Source organism: Lathamus discolor, chromosome 14, assembly GCF_037157495.1.
Source record: "Lathamus discolor isolate bLatDis1 chromosome 14, bLatDis1.hap1, whole genome shotgun sequence".
Lineage (NCBI taxonomy): Eukaryota > Metazoa > Chordata > Aves > Psittaciformes > Psittacidae > Lathamus > Lathamus discolor.
Window position 1 is genome coordinate 11648223 of NC_088897.1, and position 13853 is coordinate 11662075.

Below are 13853 nucleotides of genomic sequence, written 5' to 3' on the forward strand. Positions count from 1 at the left end.
GACGTGGGACTGTCACAAAAGGAGAGCTTCTGGAGCAGCAACAAGTACATGCTGGTAGAGAGCATCAAAAGCTGTGCTTGAGAGCATCCCATTATGATAACTAAACAATATACCACATTCTCTTGACTCATCTCTGCCCTGGTGCTCAACAACTGCAGAGAGAAAGGGGAGGAAAGGGAGCTGCAAAGATTTATCAGGAGATACTCCGCTGCAGAGGCTTGGGAAGGGTTGAGCCCACTCCTGCACCCCTCGGCTCAGACGCTTCCATCCAACCCTGCCCTCCACGTACGGCTGGATGCAGCAGCCAAGGCTCCTGTCTGGGATCACCCAGCAAAACACAAGGACAATGTGGCCACGCTGCCCCGCTGCTGGCTGTGCTTGGCAGTGAATTGCTGTGCTTTCTGGAGCTGCTTTCCGTAATGAACTCAGAAGGACATCATCATCTTGCCAGGCTCCCTCCAACCCCAAAGATCAATAAGTAATGCTGAACTCCAGATTTTATCTACCCTTTGCAAGGGTAACTAAATAACACCACCCTCTTTCTTCTTTCCAATTACTAAATCCTTTCAGGACTGACCCAGTAATTTCCAGCTTATGAAACTTTAGGCAGTGAAGAACGCAATGAAAGTGGTCTTCCAGAGTGGAGAACTTTTGCATGTGGTTTTGCTCTGTGTACAGAAGTGCAGAAGTACAGCAGAAGCTACAGAAACAGAGCATCACCAACACTTCGTTTCTAAGAAGAAATGGCATTTTAATCAAACTAACCCAGAGACGTGCCTTGTAAGTGCTACTTCACTGTGTTCTGCTATTACAACTAAAGCAGCCAGGCTAGAAGGAGGGTCCTACTGAGAAGATGCTGCATCCTGTTGAAGCAAGGGACTGTTTTACCAATAATACTCCTCAAATTAACCACTCCTTATTATTATCAAATACAGATTCTGCAGCCTGCCTTTTAATAATGCTACAGACAGGCATGAACTGCAATAGCCCTGAGTCTTACTTTCCTTATAGAACACCCAGAAATAGCTGGACATTAAGAAAGACACCAGCAGAGGCAACACCATGATGAGCCTGATGACACTTTTTATGTTACTGAGGTTATGCGCTCCATTGGCAAGGCTCGGAGGTTTATTTTGGGTTTCCAAGCAGTGATGTGTAGTTTTGAAACCCCTCTTACTACATCTGGTCACATCTGTGTGCTCGCACTTACGAACTGGTGTCGGGCCAGCGCCGCGTTACGCACAGGCGGGTTACACGCTACCAGGACACGCGCACACGAGTAACACACATGTGCCAGAATTATGTCAACAGATCTCCCCAGTCTGCTTCCAGGAGATTCATCTCGCCTTGGAGCAGTAGGGAAGGGAACGTTAATGCTTTTCCCTTCCTTTGCCCACACTGATTATTCCAAGCATGGGCTACCTACAAGAAACCACAATGGGTATTTTATCTGCCCTTCCTCTTCGCCTTGGCTAATCTGAAGATACAGATTGCAACCTGCAAGTGGATTTCAGAATTGCCATTACCACTGTTGCTGCACGCGGCTGCATTTTAAACACGCTTTCCTACACAATCAGAATGGCACCATTTGTAAAATCTGGGCTGATTTTATCAGCCACTGATGCAGCAGGACTCGCTCCATCACAAGAGCCCACTAGCCAGCGGATTAGCCTGATTAGCCCTAGCCACTGTGCAGAGAAGGAAAAACGTCACTAAGGACCGGATAAATTCAAGCGTGAAGATGAAGATGACTTTTTACTCTGCCTTTTGCACTTGTTTCTTCCTTCCACCTGGACTTGCAGGGGTAACGACCTGGGGAAGGGGGCTCCAGGCGCCCCTGGACCACATGGGCAGGGATAGACCTGGGTTCAGAGCCTGACTGACGAAGCACACCAGAGGTATGGGCAGCATCATCCCTCTACTCAACAACATCTGGAGTCTGCTTTTGATCCTCTTGGACTCTTAGTTCCTCCCCTCTTGTATCTCACGTAAAGAGATTACACAAGAATGCTAATACAAAGGGAAATGTTGTGGCTTGCATGTAAAACAGGCTATTAAAATAAAACAATGAAATAAAGTCATAGAATTCCTGGGGAAAAAAAGGAAGACTTGTTGCCTCTTGTCTCCAACAGACATTGTGGGGAAAAAGCCCTTTTGTGGAGGACACAGAAGGTTCCATGGCAGCTAAAGTGCCCCCGCATCTGCAGCCCTCAACTTCAGCAGTTACGGACCATTTCTCCAGACAAGACAGTGGAAAGATGCTCAGGGAAGAGGCATCCATCCTGTGGGGCTGCTCGCTCAGGTTCACAGCTGAGAGCAGGGCTCCCTGCGCTATCCCAGGCTCCCCACAGAGCACAGAAAAGCTGAAGCAGAGCTGTTAGAGCAGAGCTCAGCACTAGCGGAGCACAGACACGGACTCTTCCTGGTGCCCTCGCGCCTTGCAAAGTGCTTACAGCAGCACAGTGCCACCGGCGGGGACAAAGAAGGGATCACCTTGAGGTACACAGGGAGGGGACGAGCATCTTGCCTGCAGGAAGCAAAGGAAGGACTAATGCACGCTGCTCTATTACTGTCCCTGCAGAGTCTCTGCCTGCCGGGCAATGAATCCCAGCGAAGGCAAACACTACTGGTGACCACCAGTGAGTTTGGTGGGGAGGAACAGAGCCCGCTGTGGGCACAGCCAAGAGCCCCACTGAGAACCAACTCCATGATCTGGGACATTGCAGCAAATGGAGACTTTCTGTCTCTGGAGCAGAGCCTTATCTGGAGACGAGGCAGCTGCTGGGGCCATCCAGCCCTGCTGATGGGCTACAGGACAGGCTGATGCCCCCCAGGACAAGCCAGCCCCATGGAGCCCCTGATGCCCTTAGAGAGGGATAGCAAAGACCTGCTCTGTGGGGTGAGAGGGGCCGAGACAAGGTTGGGGACTTGGAAAACAGGCTGCAAAAGCCTCATGGAGATGAACACCAGGATGTGTTTCCAGCCTGATGCACACTGCATAAACTTCCCAGATTAAGGAATGGCTTAAGGGAATAAAACAAGGAATACAAACAGGAGCCTTGCTGGAACACATTCACCAGGGCCCAGTCTGCTGAGACCCCCCAGAACCAGAGCCCAGCTGCCCACAGATCACATCAGAGCAGGGCCGGGGCCCTTGTGCCCAGCACAAAAGCACCACATAACACAGCTTTCAATGCAACAAACAAGACGCCAACATCCTGAATGGAGAAGGGTATTTATGGCCTGTTTCAGGGTGGTTGCAAAGAGAAGGGTAGAAAATTCCTGGATATAAAAGGAAGTTGCCAGGGGTTGAACTCTGCAAAGTATGTAAGGGTTTTGAACACTTGGTTCCTGTCACAAACTGATGGGCACTGGTGGGTCACTCGCCTTCTCTGACGAGCTCATCCTTCCAAGCAAGTCTTTTGCAGGGTACTACGATCCCTGACATCAGAAAGGGCTCAGTGCCTGGGAAGGAAGTGCTGGTGGGGAGGAACGCTATCCTGGGGGATACGCTACCCCAACCATCCACCCAAACCAAGTTCCTTGTTAAGGCAAGTCTCAGAGCAGTGAATAATTCACACAGCGCTGGGAGGTCAGGCCTTCTGACCCTGCCATGGAGCTGAAGATGAGCTGGGCTGCTCCCCTCTCCCATTCCCCATGCTCCCATCGCTGCCTGGCCAGACACAGGCTCCTTAACACCTCGGAGCAGCCTCTCTAAACAAACAGGCTGCATCCACCACGGAGACAGCAACCACATCCATCGAGAGAGCCCCTCAAAGAGGCTGGAGCGCAAAGGGCAAACGACAAACCTCAGGGCTACACGTCCACGCTGTCGCACGGGGGCAGAAGCCACAAGCTGCGCTGGTTTCCTGCACTGCCTCCAAACACACACATTAGAGCAAGGAGATTGGTGGCATAAAATCAATGTCATTCAGAGGAAAGGGAAGAGGGGCTCTGAGCCTGTCCCCAGGGCAGTTCTGGTGCCCTTCTGAGAGCACAGGTACATCTAACCCCATCCCAGACGAACAGAGCGGATGCTGAGCTGCTCTCTGCCTGCAGCGATAACATGAGCCGCTCGCTGAGAGACAGAGGAGCATCATTTATTTCTGCCGAAAGGAATGGCCACAGCATTGAAAGCAATCCTCAGCTCATTTTCACTGAGCTGTACAAGCAGTGATGAAACCCTGTCTCTCTTGTGAAATATGGAGAGGGAAATTCCTCTTCTGCAGATCCTGCTTGTTCTGAGCTACCATTGCCAAGAGGACGAGCAGTCCTCAGCTGTAAACCTCCAGCACACTTGAAACCCCAGCAGAGGGGTTCAGCACCTTAATTTCCTGGTAACTCAGCTTCACTGGCCTTATGCCCAGCTTAACTGAATGACAGCCACCATGGTACAGAGCCCAGCAATGGTCCTCCCAAAGATAAGTCATTAGACTGACCAGAAAAAACAACTCTTATAAGCAAATCCACACAACACATGGCATTACGTGCCAAACAGCCCTTCCTCTGCAGCACCTGCGGGACAGAGGGGTTTAGCACCACTGGATTTAGGCACCGGGTCACCACGCTGACAGCGATTTGGGCTGTGCTCACATGCAGAAGCTGCCCACAATGTGACGCCTGAGCTCCCGCTCTCTCTTACCTCTATGCCTGTTGGTCGTCTTGTCAAACATAAGCATGGCGTCCTCTACCTGCAAGAGAGAAGGGAGACGTGTGCTTTAACACCTTCACAAAGACAGCAGACGGACAGGAGGGGAGACAAGGGCAGCAGCAGCCTCAGCTCAGGTGCAAACGATGCATCCGATCTCCTTGCGCTCAGTCAGCTCTTCCTTTTGGGAATCTGCTGCTTTCCACCCCCATCCCCGCTGACACTTGATCCCAGAGCAGAAAAGCCAGCACTGAGAGTTCCGCTGCCCTAAAAAACCACGTATCTAAGCAGCAATTCCTCCTCTTGTCGGTCCCTGGCTATGCCTCATCCCAGCCTTTTTCCCTTTTGCAGGGAGATAAGGAAGGATCAGGAGAGGAACCGTGGATGCAAATCGAGCCCATGTCTTCTCCAAATTAGAGTCACTGTCTTGGCTGAGAATTAGGAGGTTACAAGAAGTATGAGCAGGGTAAAACCTGGTCAGGCAAGAAAGGTATTCAGAGGCTTTCAAAAGGCCCTTTGAAAAGCCAGAGGAAAGAGGGGAGAGGGAGAGGGTTTAATTCGCATCAGGCTTGGCATTTCCACTTCAGAAGAGAGATGACTGATGAAACGTATTGAAGTGCAACCAAATTGCTTTCAACTTTCATTACTATTTGCATGATTTATTCCACCTCCATTTAATCCGGGCAGCCACACCTAACATTTTACACTTATTTTAGAAGGATGCTGTGCTGGAGTTTATTTTCCAGCATTATCACATGTTCAAACGGCTGCTCTGAGGCTGCAGGAGCTGGGGCAGGTTGGCCCTGTGTGCTGCAGGAAACGTCCTCATCTAAAACCTGTCTCTGTACTTCACTTTTTCACAGTGGTTTGCAAACTGGGTTAGCAACGGCCTGAGATGGGGAGGAACAGCACGGCTCCTCGATACCCATCTTGAGCGAGACCTAAAGGTGCTGATGCACTGAAAAATCCAAAGCACATTAAGCACAGAGCTATTTGTCCTGCTGTCTTTCCTCACTCCAAGGAAGAAAACTCACAAGTATGAGCAATACCAGGAGGCAGATAAGGACAGGGCTGCCCTTCACCCCGCACCACCGCTTATCTCTGCCCCGGGGTTCTGTTTGCACAGCAATCTTTACTTTTCATTCTCACAGGTCTTGGCCTCCCTGGATCCCAAAACTACATGTTGTACCTCGTGCAGGTTCCTGGAGCATCACTGCTTCCTCCGCCTCGGTCCACCCCAGTGTGCCAACCACCCCGTGTCCCCACACCAGTAAGTTCTAACACTCAGCACTCCCAGTGTAACCTTTCTGCCTCACATCCCAGACCAGAGCCCACGCTGGTCCTGGACACACTGCAGCACAGATCCACCAGTCCCGGTCCCCTGCCCAGGAGGTGATGCTGGCTGCAGGCTGGACGCACACTGAAAGGGCTGTCATTTCAGAATGACTCCTCCTCCTGCGAGGACATTACTGGGGACTTTCACAGGGCTGCCTGCATTGCTGTTAGGGGGAGAAGAGACATGAAACGAGGCACGATGCTAACCTTGCTTTAGCACGGCCGTGTCTGAGCCCAAAGTCTCCCGGCAGCCGAAGCTGTGGGGTGCAAACCCCGTGGGCTCAGCAGCATCACCATGGATCTGATCTGAACCTCTTGTGCAGCCTCATCCTGCTCCTCCAAGTGCTGCTGTGGCAGAAGGACAGGTCCTGGCACAAGACCAGCACTGGGAGGGATGAGGGGCCCTGGGTACAGTTCCTGGTCACAGTGGGGAGCTGCAGCTTTGTTCACCTCTCCCACCTCCACAACCTGACACGTCCTCTCACCCACCAGACACACGTCCTATGGGCAAACAACGTTCTGTGCCATGTATGAGAGCCCTGCTTGCTGGAATGATGATCTTGGCAGAGGGCTTTCTTATGCAAATAAACCCCTATTAGCAGTAACGAGGCAGCCTGCATGGGCTGATCCAGGAGGTTTCCATGCCCTGGCTGGGACCCCAGGCATGCCGGTACCCTGGAGATGGGCACTTCACCCCCCAGGCCTGCTTCTGGGCTCCGAACCAGACACGCAGCTACCTTGGAAAGGGTCAGCCCCACCAGTTCAAACCTGAAAGCCTGCAAAGGGGAGAAGCGGCTCCGCAGCTGAGCTTCAGATGTGGACCAAGCCTGTCTTTACGAAAGAATAATCAGTGGGGTGTTCTTTAAGCCAGCTGGTGCCCTTTCAACAATGTCTAATTGGTTATCTTTTCTGTTTCCTAAGGTCAGAACATTTTATCTCCGTCTCTGCCCTTTCGGAGCCTACCCCACCCTGCGTTATTTTTTAGGGCAGGCATTGTAGCAGAAGAATAGCCTCTTGCCTCCATAGTCCGCTGACACAATGAGACTTCTTGAAACCTCCTGAATAGAGAAAGTGCAACGGCAAAGGGAAAATTCTATTAAGGCTTTGCAAAATAAAACATCTGAGAGCGGCTTGGACAAGGCAGAGGGAAATCAATGCGAGGGGCAGCGCGCAGAGAGAACTTTTCACCAGTCGCAAAAAGGTGGTGAGGGTATGGGAGGGAGGGGGCAGAAAGAGACTTATTAATTCAGAAAGCCCATCAATGGTATGGAAATCTGGCAGAACAGCAAGAACTGAAACTGGAAGAATTTGAATATACAAAGGGCTGAATAGAATGAGAAACCCACAGTGCCTCACACACACAGCCCGTTTCTCACGGGTCTCCGTGAATCAAACACAAGCGGCTTGTTCAAGTTTGCATCAAGGAGAACTAAGGGACGCAGTCAAGGTAACCGGCAGTAAACCCTGTAGTAAGCAAACTGAGCCCTGTTTCGGGGGAAGGAGGGGGAAAAAAACCAACCCACAGATGAAACTCAAGTACACTGAGGAGCTGTGAGGGTCCAAACGTTAACCCCCTCCTCCAACCAGCGTTCGAAAGATGCTTGAAGTGCAAACACAACATGTCCAACCTGGATTACACAAAGAGAAGCTTTTCCTGTGTTAAAACAGGGCTGGGAGATGCAGTTGCCACCTTTGAGGCTTGGCTGGTCACCCACCAGCACCGGCCCCAGCTACCGGCCACTGAAGAGGCTCCTGCGAGCGCGTTCTCTGGGCATGGTGAAGAACAGCACACCAAAGAGCTGGGCTCCATCCGCGCAGAGCCATCAGGAATGTATGTCTTTTAGATGTAGCATGGCTCAATATGGAGGCTTAAAGGAGCTGATGAATCTGAGCTAGCCCTGGGCAGGAGAACGTGTTACACAATGCACAGTCCCAGCACATAAGGTAAATAAAATAAAGACAATGAAGACTTGCCAGATAATACCAGTTACAAACAGACACTTAAGCCCAACAGACTCCTCTGTCCCAGCATACCCTTTACATACATCCAATTTAGACCCAGTTTCTTACATAAAGCCTAACTAATGGGCTTTAGTTTATTTAACTTTTCTTTTTCAACCCACTTGGGGCTCTGAGCTAAGGAAGGGCTGCACCACTTCATTACTCACTGCCTGGAAGGAGGAATAGGGGAGAATAGGAGGAAAGAAAAAAACCTGGAGGAGCCAAAGGCTTTAATAATCCTAACAGTTCCCAGGGTTATTTAAAATATGCCCAACCAGTTCACAAAAGGCTCCACAGAGATAAATGTATTTGATTTTCTTCCACTTTAATGGAGGTGTACATTTAAAGCAACAAAACCAGGGTGACCTAAATAAAATGACCATTAATTGTATTCAGAAAGGCTCTGAATTTAATGCAACTGATCTGGCGCGGCACAAGAACACACAATATTCTCCATTCATTCCTCCCACTTCCCTCTTCGGGGTTTTCAGCTCCTCTTTTCCATGGGGCAGCTCTGAGCCATCGGGAAGGATCAAACCTGCTCGCACTGTGAGGACCAGGCTGAGTGCCCTGCGAGGACCAGCAGTGGCTCACAGAGCCTCTGGAGGACAGACACAGAGCAAGGAGCTTCCACTGACTGCTGGAACAGCCAAACCAGGGTGATTCCTGGTGGTATTTCTACAGCCATGTGATGGAGCAGCAAAGCCAAGAGGTGCCCCATGTACACACAGGCAGCTTGTAAAGCCAATGGTCAGTTACAAGGTGCTGCATGCCCCCAGGAGCAACAACAGCCCCTACTTCCCACCTCCAAGCTCTTGTTTTGGTATGTGAACCAGGAGTAAACCCTCCACAGGGAAACCACCACAACTACACCAGCTTTTTGCATGCTTCACACTCCGCATCCAGCCCTGGAAAGATGCTCCTGACCCAAACCCTGCGTTTCTGACACATCCAGGGCAGGCTGAGACGTTCCTGCGTTTGCTCGGGTCCCCTCAGCCCTTCCAAGCAGGTTTGGTGCCACGCTCTCCATCCCTTCAACGTAAAGAAGACTTAGGGCAGACAAATGAAGTAACACGCTGTTGTCAAACACTGCGGCAACTCAGAGTGGGCCCTGGGAGAACAGAAAGCCCAGAAGGATGGCACTGAGCTGCACACGGTTGGCTGTTCCCATCCCCTCTGATCCCTGGCTTGTGACCTTTACAGGTCTATCCCTTCTGCTCTCCCAGGAGAAGCGCGGGATATCCTGGTCTAATTCCTCAATTTCTTTAGACACACAGCACAGCCCCTCCACTATTTTGCTTTCTGAAGCAGAAAACCTCTGAGCTGTTTGTCAGCAACCTCTCAGGTGCTGTTACTCAAAACGCGCATGTGAAACCCAAGCACCAGCAACGTGCTCCGGTGGATTTACAGCCTCCCCTCCACAGGAATTAAGACAAATGCATACCCTGCACCGGACAGGTAAGAGAAGATGGTTCCAGCAAGCTCCTGGATGTGATTGCAGGGGAATTAACGCAACAAATGCTTTAACCATTCCCCCTCCTCTCTGTCAAGCTACTATTCCCATCACAGCTCCTCATCTGAAGGCACCCCCAGCATCCTCAGCACCATCCACTGCCCTTCACCCCACACACAGCACGGTCCCTCGCTGAGCATTCCCAGTGTTCCACAGTGACAACTCACCAACCGAGGCCCGACATATTATGCACCACGACAATAATCAATGCCATACTGTGCAAGAACAAATTCCAGTGCTAGCAATTTTTTCCTCCTCAGCAGTCGAGGCTTTAAAAAGTCTTCTTCAGCAATTATAGCTAATAAAACCACAATTTTATTCAACACACACATATCATTGTGACTAATTTTGCTCCATCAGGGCTGAAATTAAGACCGTCATTCAATCACGTTAATCTCAGGGCTTGCTCACCAGCCGTGACATGGCAAAGAGCATCCCAACTGCTTGCCAAAGTGCACAGTGGCTACTCCTGGACTTCAAAATGCTCCTGCAAAAAACACCAACACGTTACCCAGTGCTTACTCTACCAAGGGAGGTGTCAGAATGACTAATGGTGTCCAGAAAAACAGCTTTCCACAGCAGGGCAAATTAAAGATGACTCCACAGATGTTTCTCATCAATTCCTTCTCCATCACCAATGGGATGAAGCATTGATGATAGCAAGGCTCTTTGCCATACTCAAGCTATAGAATATGTAAGGGCTCTTGGAGCTTTCCTTTAACCCGCTGCCTTGGCTGAGAACTTCCCTTGTCCCCATCACACTTCCAGCACACATCTGGTACATGTGGGCACTGGTAACAGGCACAGATCCCCAAAAGATGGGCTAAGAACGATGTGCTAAATGCTGCGGACCCCACTCTCTTGGGGACACGTCTCCCGTGGCACTGCTGCTCCTCTCCGGCCTCTCCAGTGTCTCAGCTCCCATCAAACCAGCATTTGGTTAAAAACTGTATTTATGACCCAGAGCAGCACCTCCATCTCTGCTGTAATCAAACTCCAACCTCCAATCCTGCCAGAAACCGGTGCCACGGGCGTTTCTGCACTGATCAAAGCTGGTCCGTGCTGCAGCACGAGACAGGGAGCGACTGGGAACTTACAAATACGCGTCAACAGCTAGAAACCCTCCAGCGTGTGTTACAAGGCGAGAGGAGGAGCAGATTCCGACCTCGCTCATCTGAATCCCAGCGCTCCCGCTGCTGCCCTTCGCTGGAGAGGCAAGAACAGAATCTAGTTCAAACCATCTGCTGGAGAGCCTCCAAACCCTGCTACAAGCATTTAATTCACCCTGCCTCAAGACAGCTTTGTGCTTCACCCGTCTCGCACACAAGGAAGAGGGAGGGACCAGGAGGGAAATCGAGCTACCGGCACTGCAAGTGACCCGTATGTGGCCCCAGCCACGATCCTGGAAACCTCTGCCTTTGGTTCCCTGCCAGCATCAGGAGATCTCCCTCCCGCAGGCATCCTTGTCTGGCCGCTCATTCGACACGTCCCGTCCCCCTGCACACGTATCGTGCGCTATTTCCTACAAACTCCCCCCAAACTGAGGAACTTTCGGTAAGCGTTTTCTTGTGAGATTCACAACCGAATGAAGAACCCGAGCTCCGCCCGTCCTGCTCCAGCCCTGTCCCTTCACCAGCTGCCTGCAGGATCAAACTATGAGGGCAAAGACACAAACTGCACTTATTAAATGCATCACAATGATTTTAACACAGCCTTTTTGGTGCCCACACGGGAGCCCATCAGGGTTTATCTGTTTAAGCTGCCACTGAAACACAGGAGAACTTTGGCTCTTTCAAAAGCAAATGCTGAGACCTCCACACAACCACACCACTCAAACCAGAGCTGAAATATATCAAATATCCCGAGAGCCACAGCACAAGCACAGGAGCTGACAGCACCGAGGTTCAGCTCAGCTCCATCACCCCATCAGCTGCTCTCGGAATGAGTCTTCCCACCCCATTCCATACCCCAAGAGGTGCTGGAGGGCAGGGCTGGATCATGGTGATGCCAGGAGGGGAGCTCTGGAGGAACATTGCTCCTTCAGCACTTCAGCCAGGCAGGTGCGAGGCGCTCTGTGATTCCAGTGTCACGGAACATTAGCTGCCGTCAGCAGGAATAATGCTTCCTCCCCTCACAGCGCTCCTCTGCATATTAGCACCGTGAAGCTGCAATCTGTGTGCTTTGCCAAACACCACTTGAGAGGTGCTGCCCATTAGCTGCAGAGTTTGGAATCCATGGGGCTGTTAAAACAGCGGCCAGAGGACAGGAACATACATATGCGCATCCCACCACCCCGCTGTGATGCTCCAGACACAGGCGGATGATGGCTGCTTCCAGACCCTCCCATAGGGTCTGGGTAGCATCCAGCCTCCTCCAGGGCTCCATATGGGAGCTGGACCCAGCAACACCCACAACAAACAGGGCCACAAGCTCTCTCAGAGGAGAAGGAGCTTCAAGTATCTGTGGAGCACTTGCAGGTCCTCAGGTGAAGTGTGCTGCATGTGGGGTGAAGTATGCTCCTTCCAAACCCGGCGCTTTCCCTGTCGAGGCAACACTAAAACACGAGCAGCTGGCTGGTTTACTGCAAGCGTACATGCCAGAGAATGAGATGCAGAGAGACCATTAAAAGCCACATGCCAGAAAGAGCATCAGCAACCGCCTCTCTGAACACTAAAGTACAACGTGTCCCCGAGCCACACACTGACCATTTTGGGAACACCACCTAAGAAGTGGGAACTACTATGAACTACTTATGTTACTATTTATGATTTACTTTGAGAAAACCGTTCTCTGATTAAGCATGACTCAATGTCAAGCACAATTAAATCCTTCTAGGATGTGGTTCTTGAAGACATCAATGGCATTTACTCGTTTTCCTTTCAAGCACCTTCTGGAATCAAGACCTAAGGGTCAGCACACCACAATTCACTGCATCCCTCTGTTACCCATCACTCTGAGCAGAAAAGAAGCTCCTTGTTCACCCGCTGACAAAGCTGACAGAGAAATAACCTAATCACACACCTCTCTCTCCCATTTGGGAGTACAAACACACAGCATTTCAAGCATCAGTCTTTCTTACCCACTAAACAGACCATAATAACCTACAGGGGTCAGACTCAGTGCCCTTAAGCTGCACAGTAAAAGCAGCTCAGGGCTGTGTCTGTTACAGGGTACGCTGAGAACATGGCTCACAAGAACCAAGGGGTTTTGTCCCTGCTGCCTCTGCAGCACGATCCAGCCCAGGACAGACCCAGGTAAACAGATCTGATTAAGAGACATCCTGAGCAAAGGCACAGGATCAAGTTTAAAGAGCTTCCTGCTGCCCTTTGGTAAATACCTGCTGAATAAGTGTGAAGATAAGGCAAGGATTGCATTACTATGTTTCCTGATGCATGAAGGGCTTTTTTATTGCCCAGAGTTTAAAGGCAAGCAGAAAGATGAACAATTGCCACAGTCAGCTTCGGCGAAGGCTCAGCTGCAAAACGAACAGTGCGCTTTATTAGCAAAGAAAAACTCATCTAAGTTTCCCTTGACTGTAATGAAAAAAAGTTTCATTTTATTTCCTGCGAGATCCTGTTTCCTTTTATTGTTCTTTTCAGACTGACTTGCATGTTAAACAATATTTTTCCAGGGCTGTTTCTTCTGAGCAGAATTTTCTCCTCCCTTGTCTTTTGACCCCAAATCTCACACAGTTTATAGCTCTGCATTTAGGGCTGGTTTTCATTTATGGCAAAAGCATTCACAACTCAGACCTTACCATAACAAGTGCTGCACTCAAGGTGCCAAATTCTCAGCTCAGGGGTCCAGGCTACCACCCTCCTAGTGAAAACCCCTTAGATATAACCTAAACCTCCCCTGTTTAAGTTTGAATCCCAAGCCAGCATCACGTCACTTACCTTTAGGAGCAGGGAAATAACGCAAAGTAAGCTCTAGCTCTGATTTCTGTTGGTTGTGGGTTTAAATTCCTCCTTTACCTCTTTTAAAATACACCAGGGAGTCCTGATAAGAGGACAGAGGCGCAGAGCCACTTGTGGGATTGTGTCTTCAAGTCTGGTCGAGCAGAACAGCATCGCTACCTATAACCCTTGGCAGCAATCACCCCCTGACTAGCTGCCATCAAGCCCACTGCTGTCCCAAGGGTCTTACAGCACGAGGAGCACTGGACATGGAATGCCATTGGCACCACTCAAGACCTCGGATGCTTGCTCCAGCCTGGCCCCCTTTAATTCAAGCTCAAACAGGGAGCTGAGGCTGAACACCACCTTGGGGTGGATTTTAAAAGGGACATTGCCCCCTTCCCCTCACTCCCCAGACCCCCCTGGTCCGCAGGGCCCCCAGCCCAGCATTCCCAACACC

At 50.6% G+C, this 13853-nt stretch overlaps 1 protein-coding gene across 9 annotated transcripts in view; it reads right to left on the reverse strand.

Annotated features, from left to right (window-relative positions):
- The window catches only part of MSI2 (musashi RNA binding protein 2), a 212300-nt gene that overhangs the window by 79358 nt on the left and 119089 nt on the right, over positions 1 to 13853 (reverse strand). For all 9 annotated transcript variants that reach the window (XM_065695193.1, XM_065695195.1, XM_065695192.1 and 6 more), the window contains one exon: positions 4643 to 4691. In XM_065695193.1, coding sequence (XP_065551265.1) covers positions 4643 to 4691 — 49 coding nt within the window. The remainder of the gene's footprint in view (positions 1 to 4642; positions 4692 to 13853) is intronic.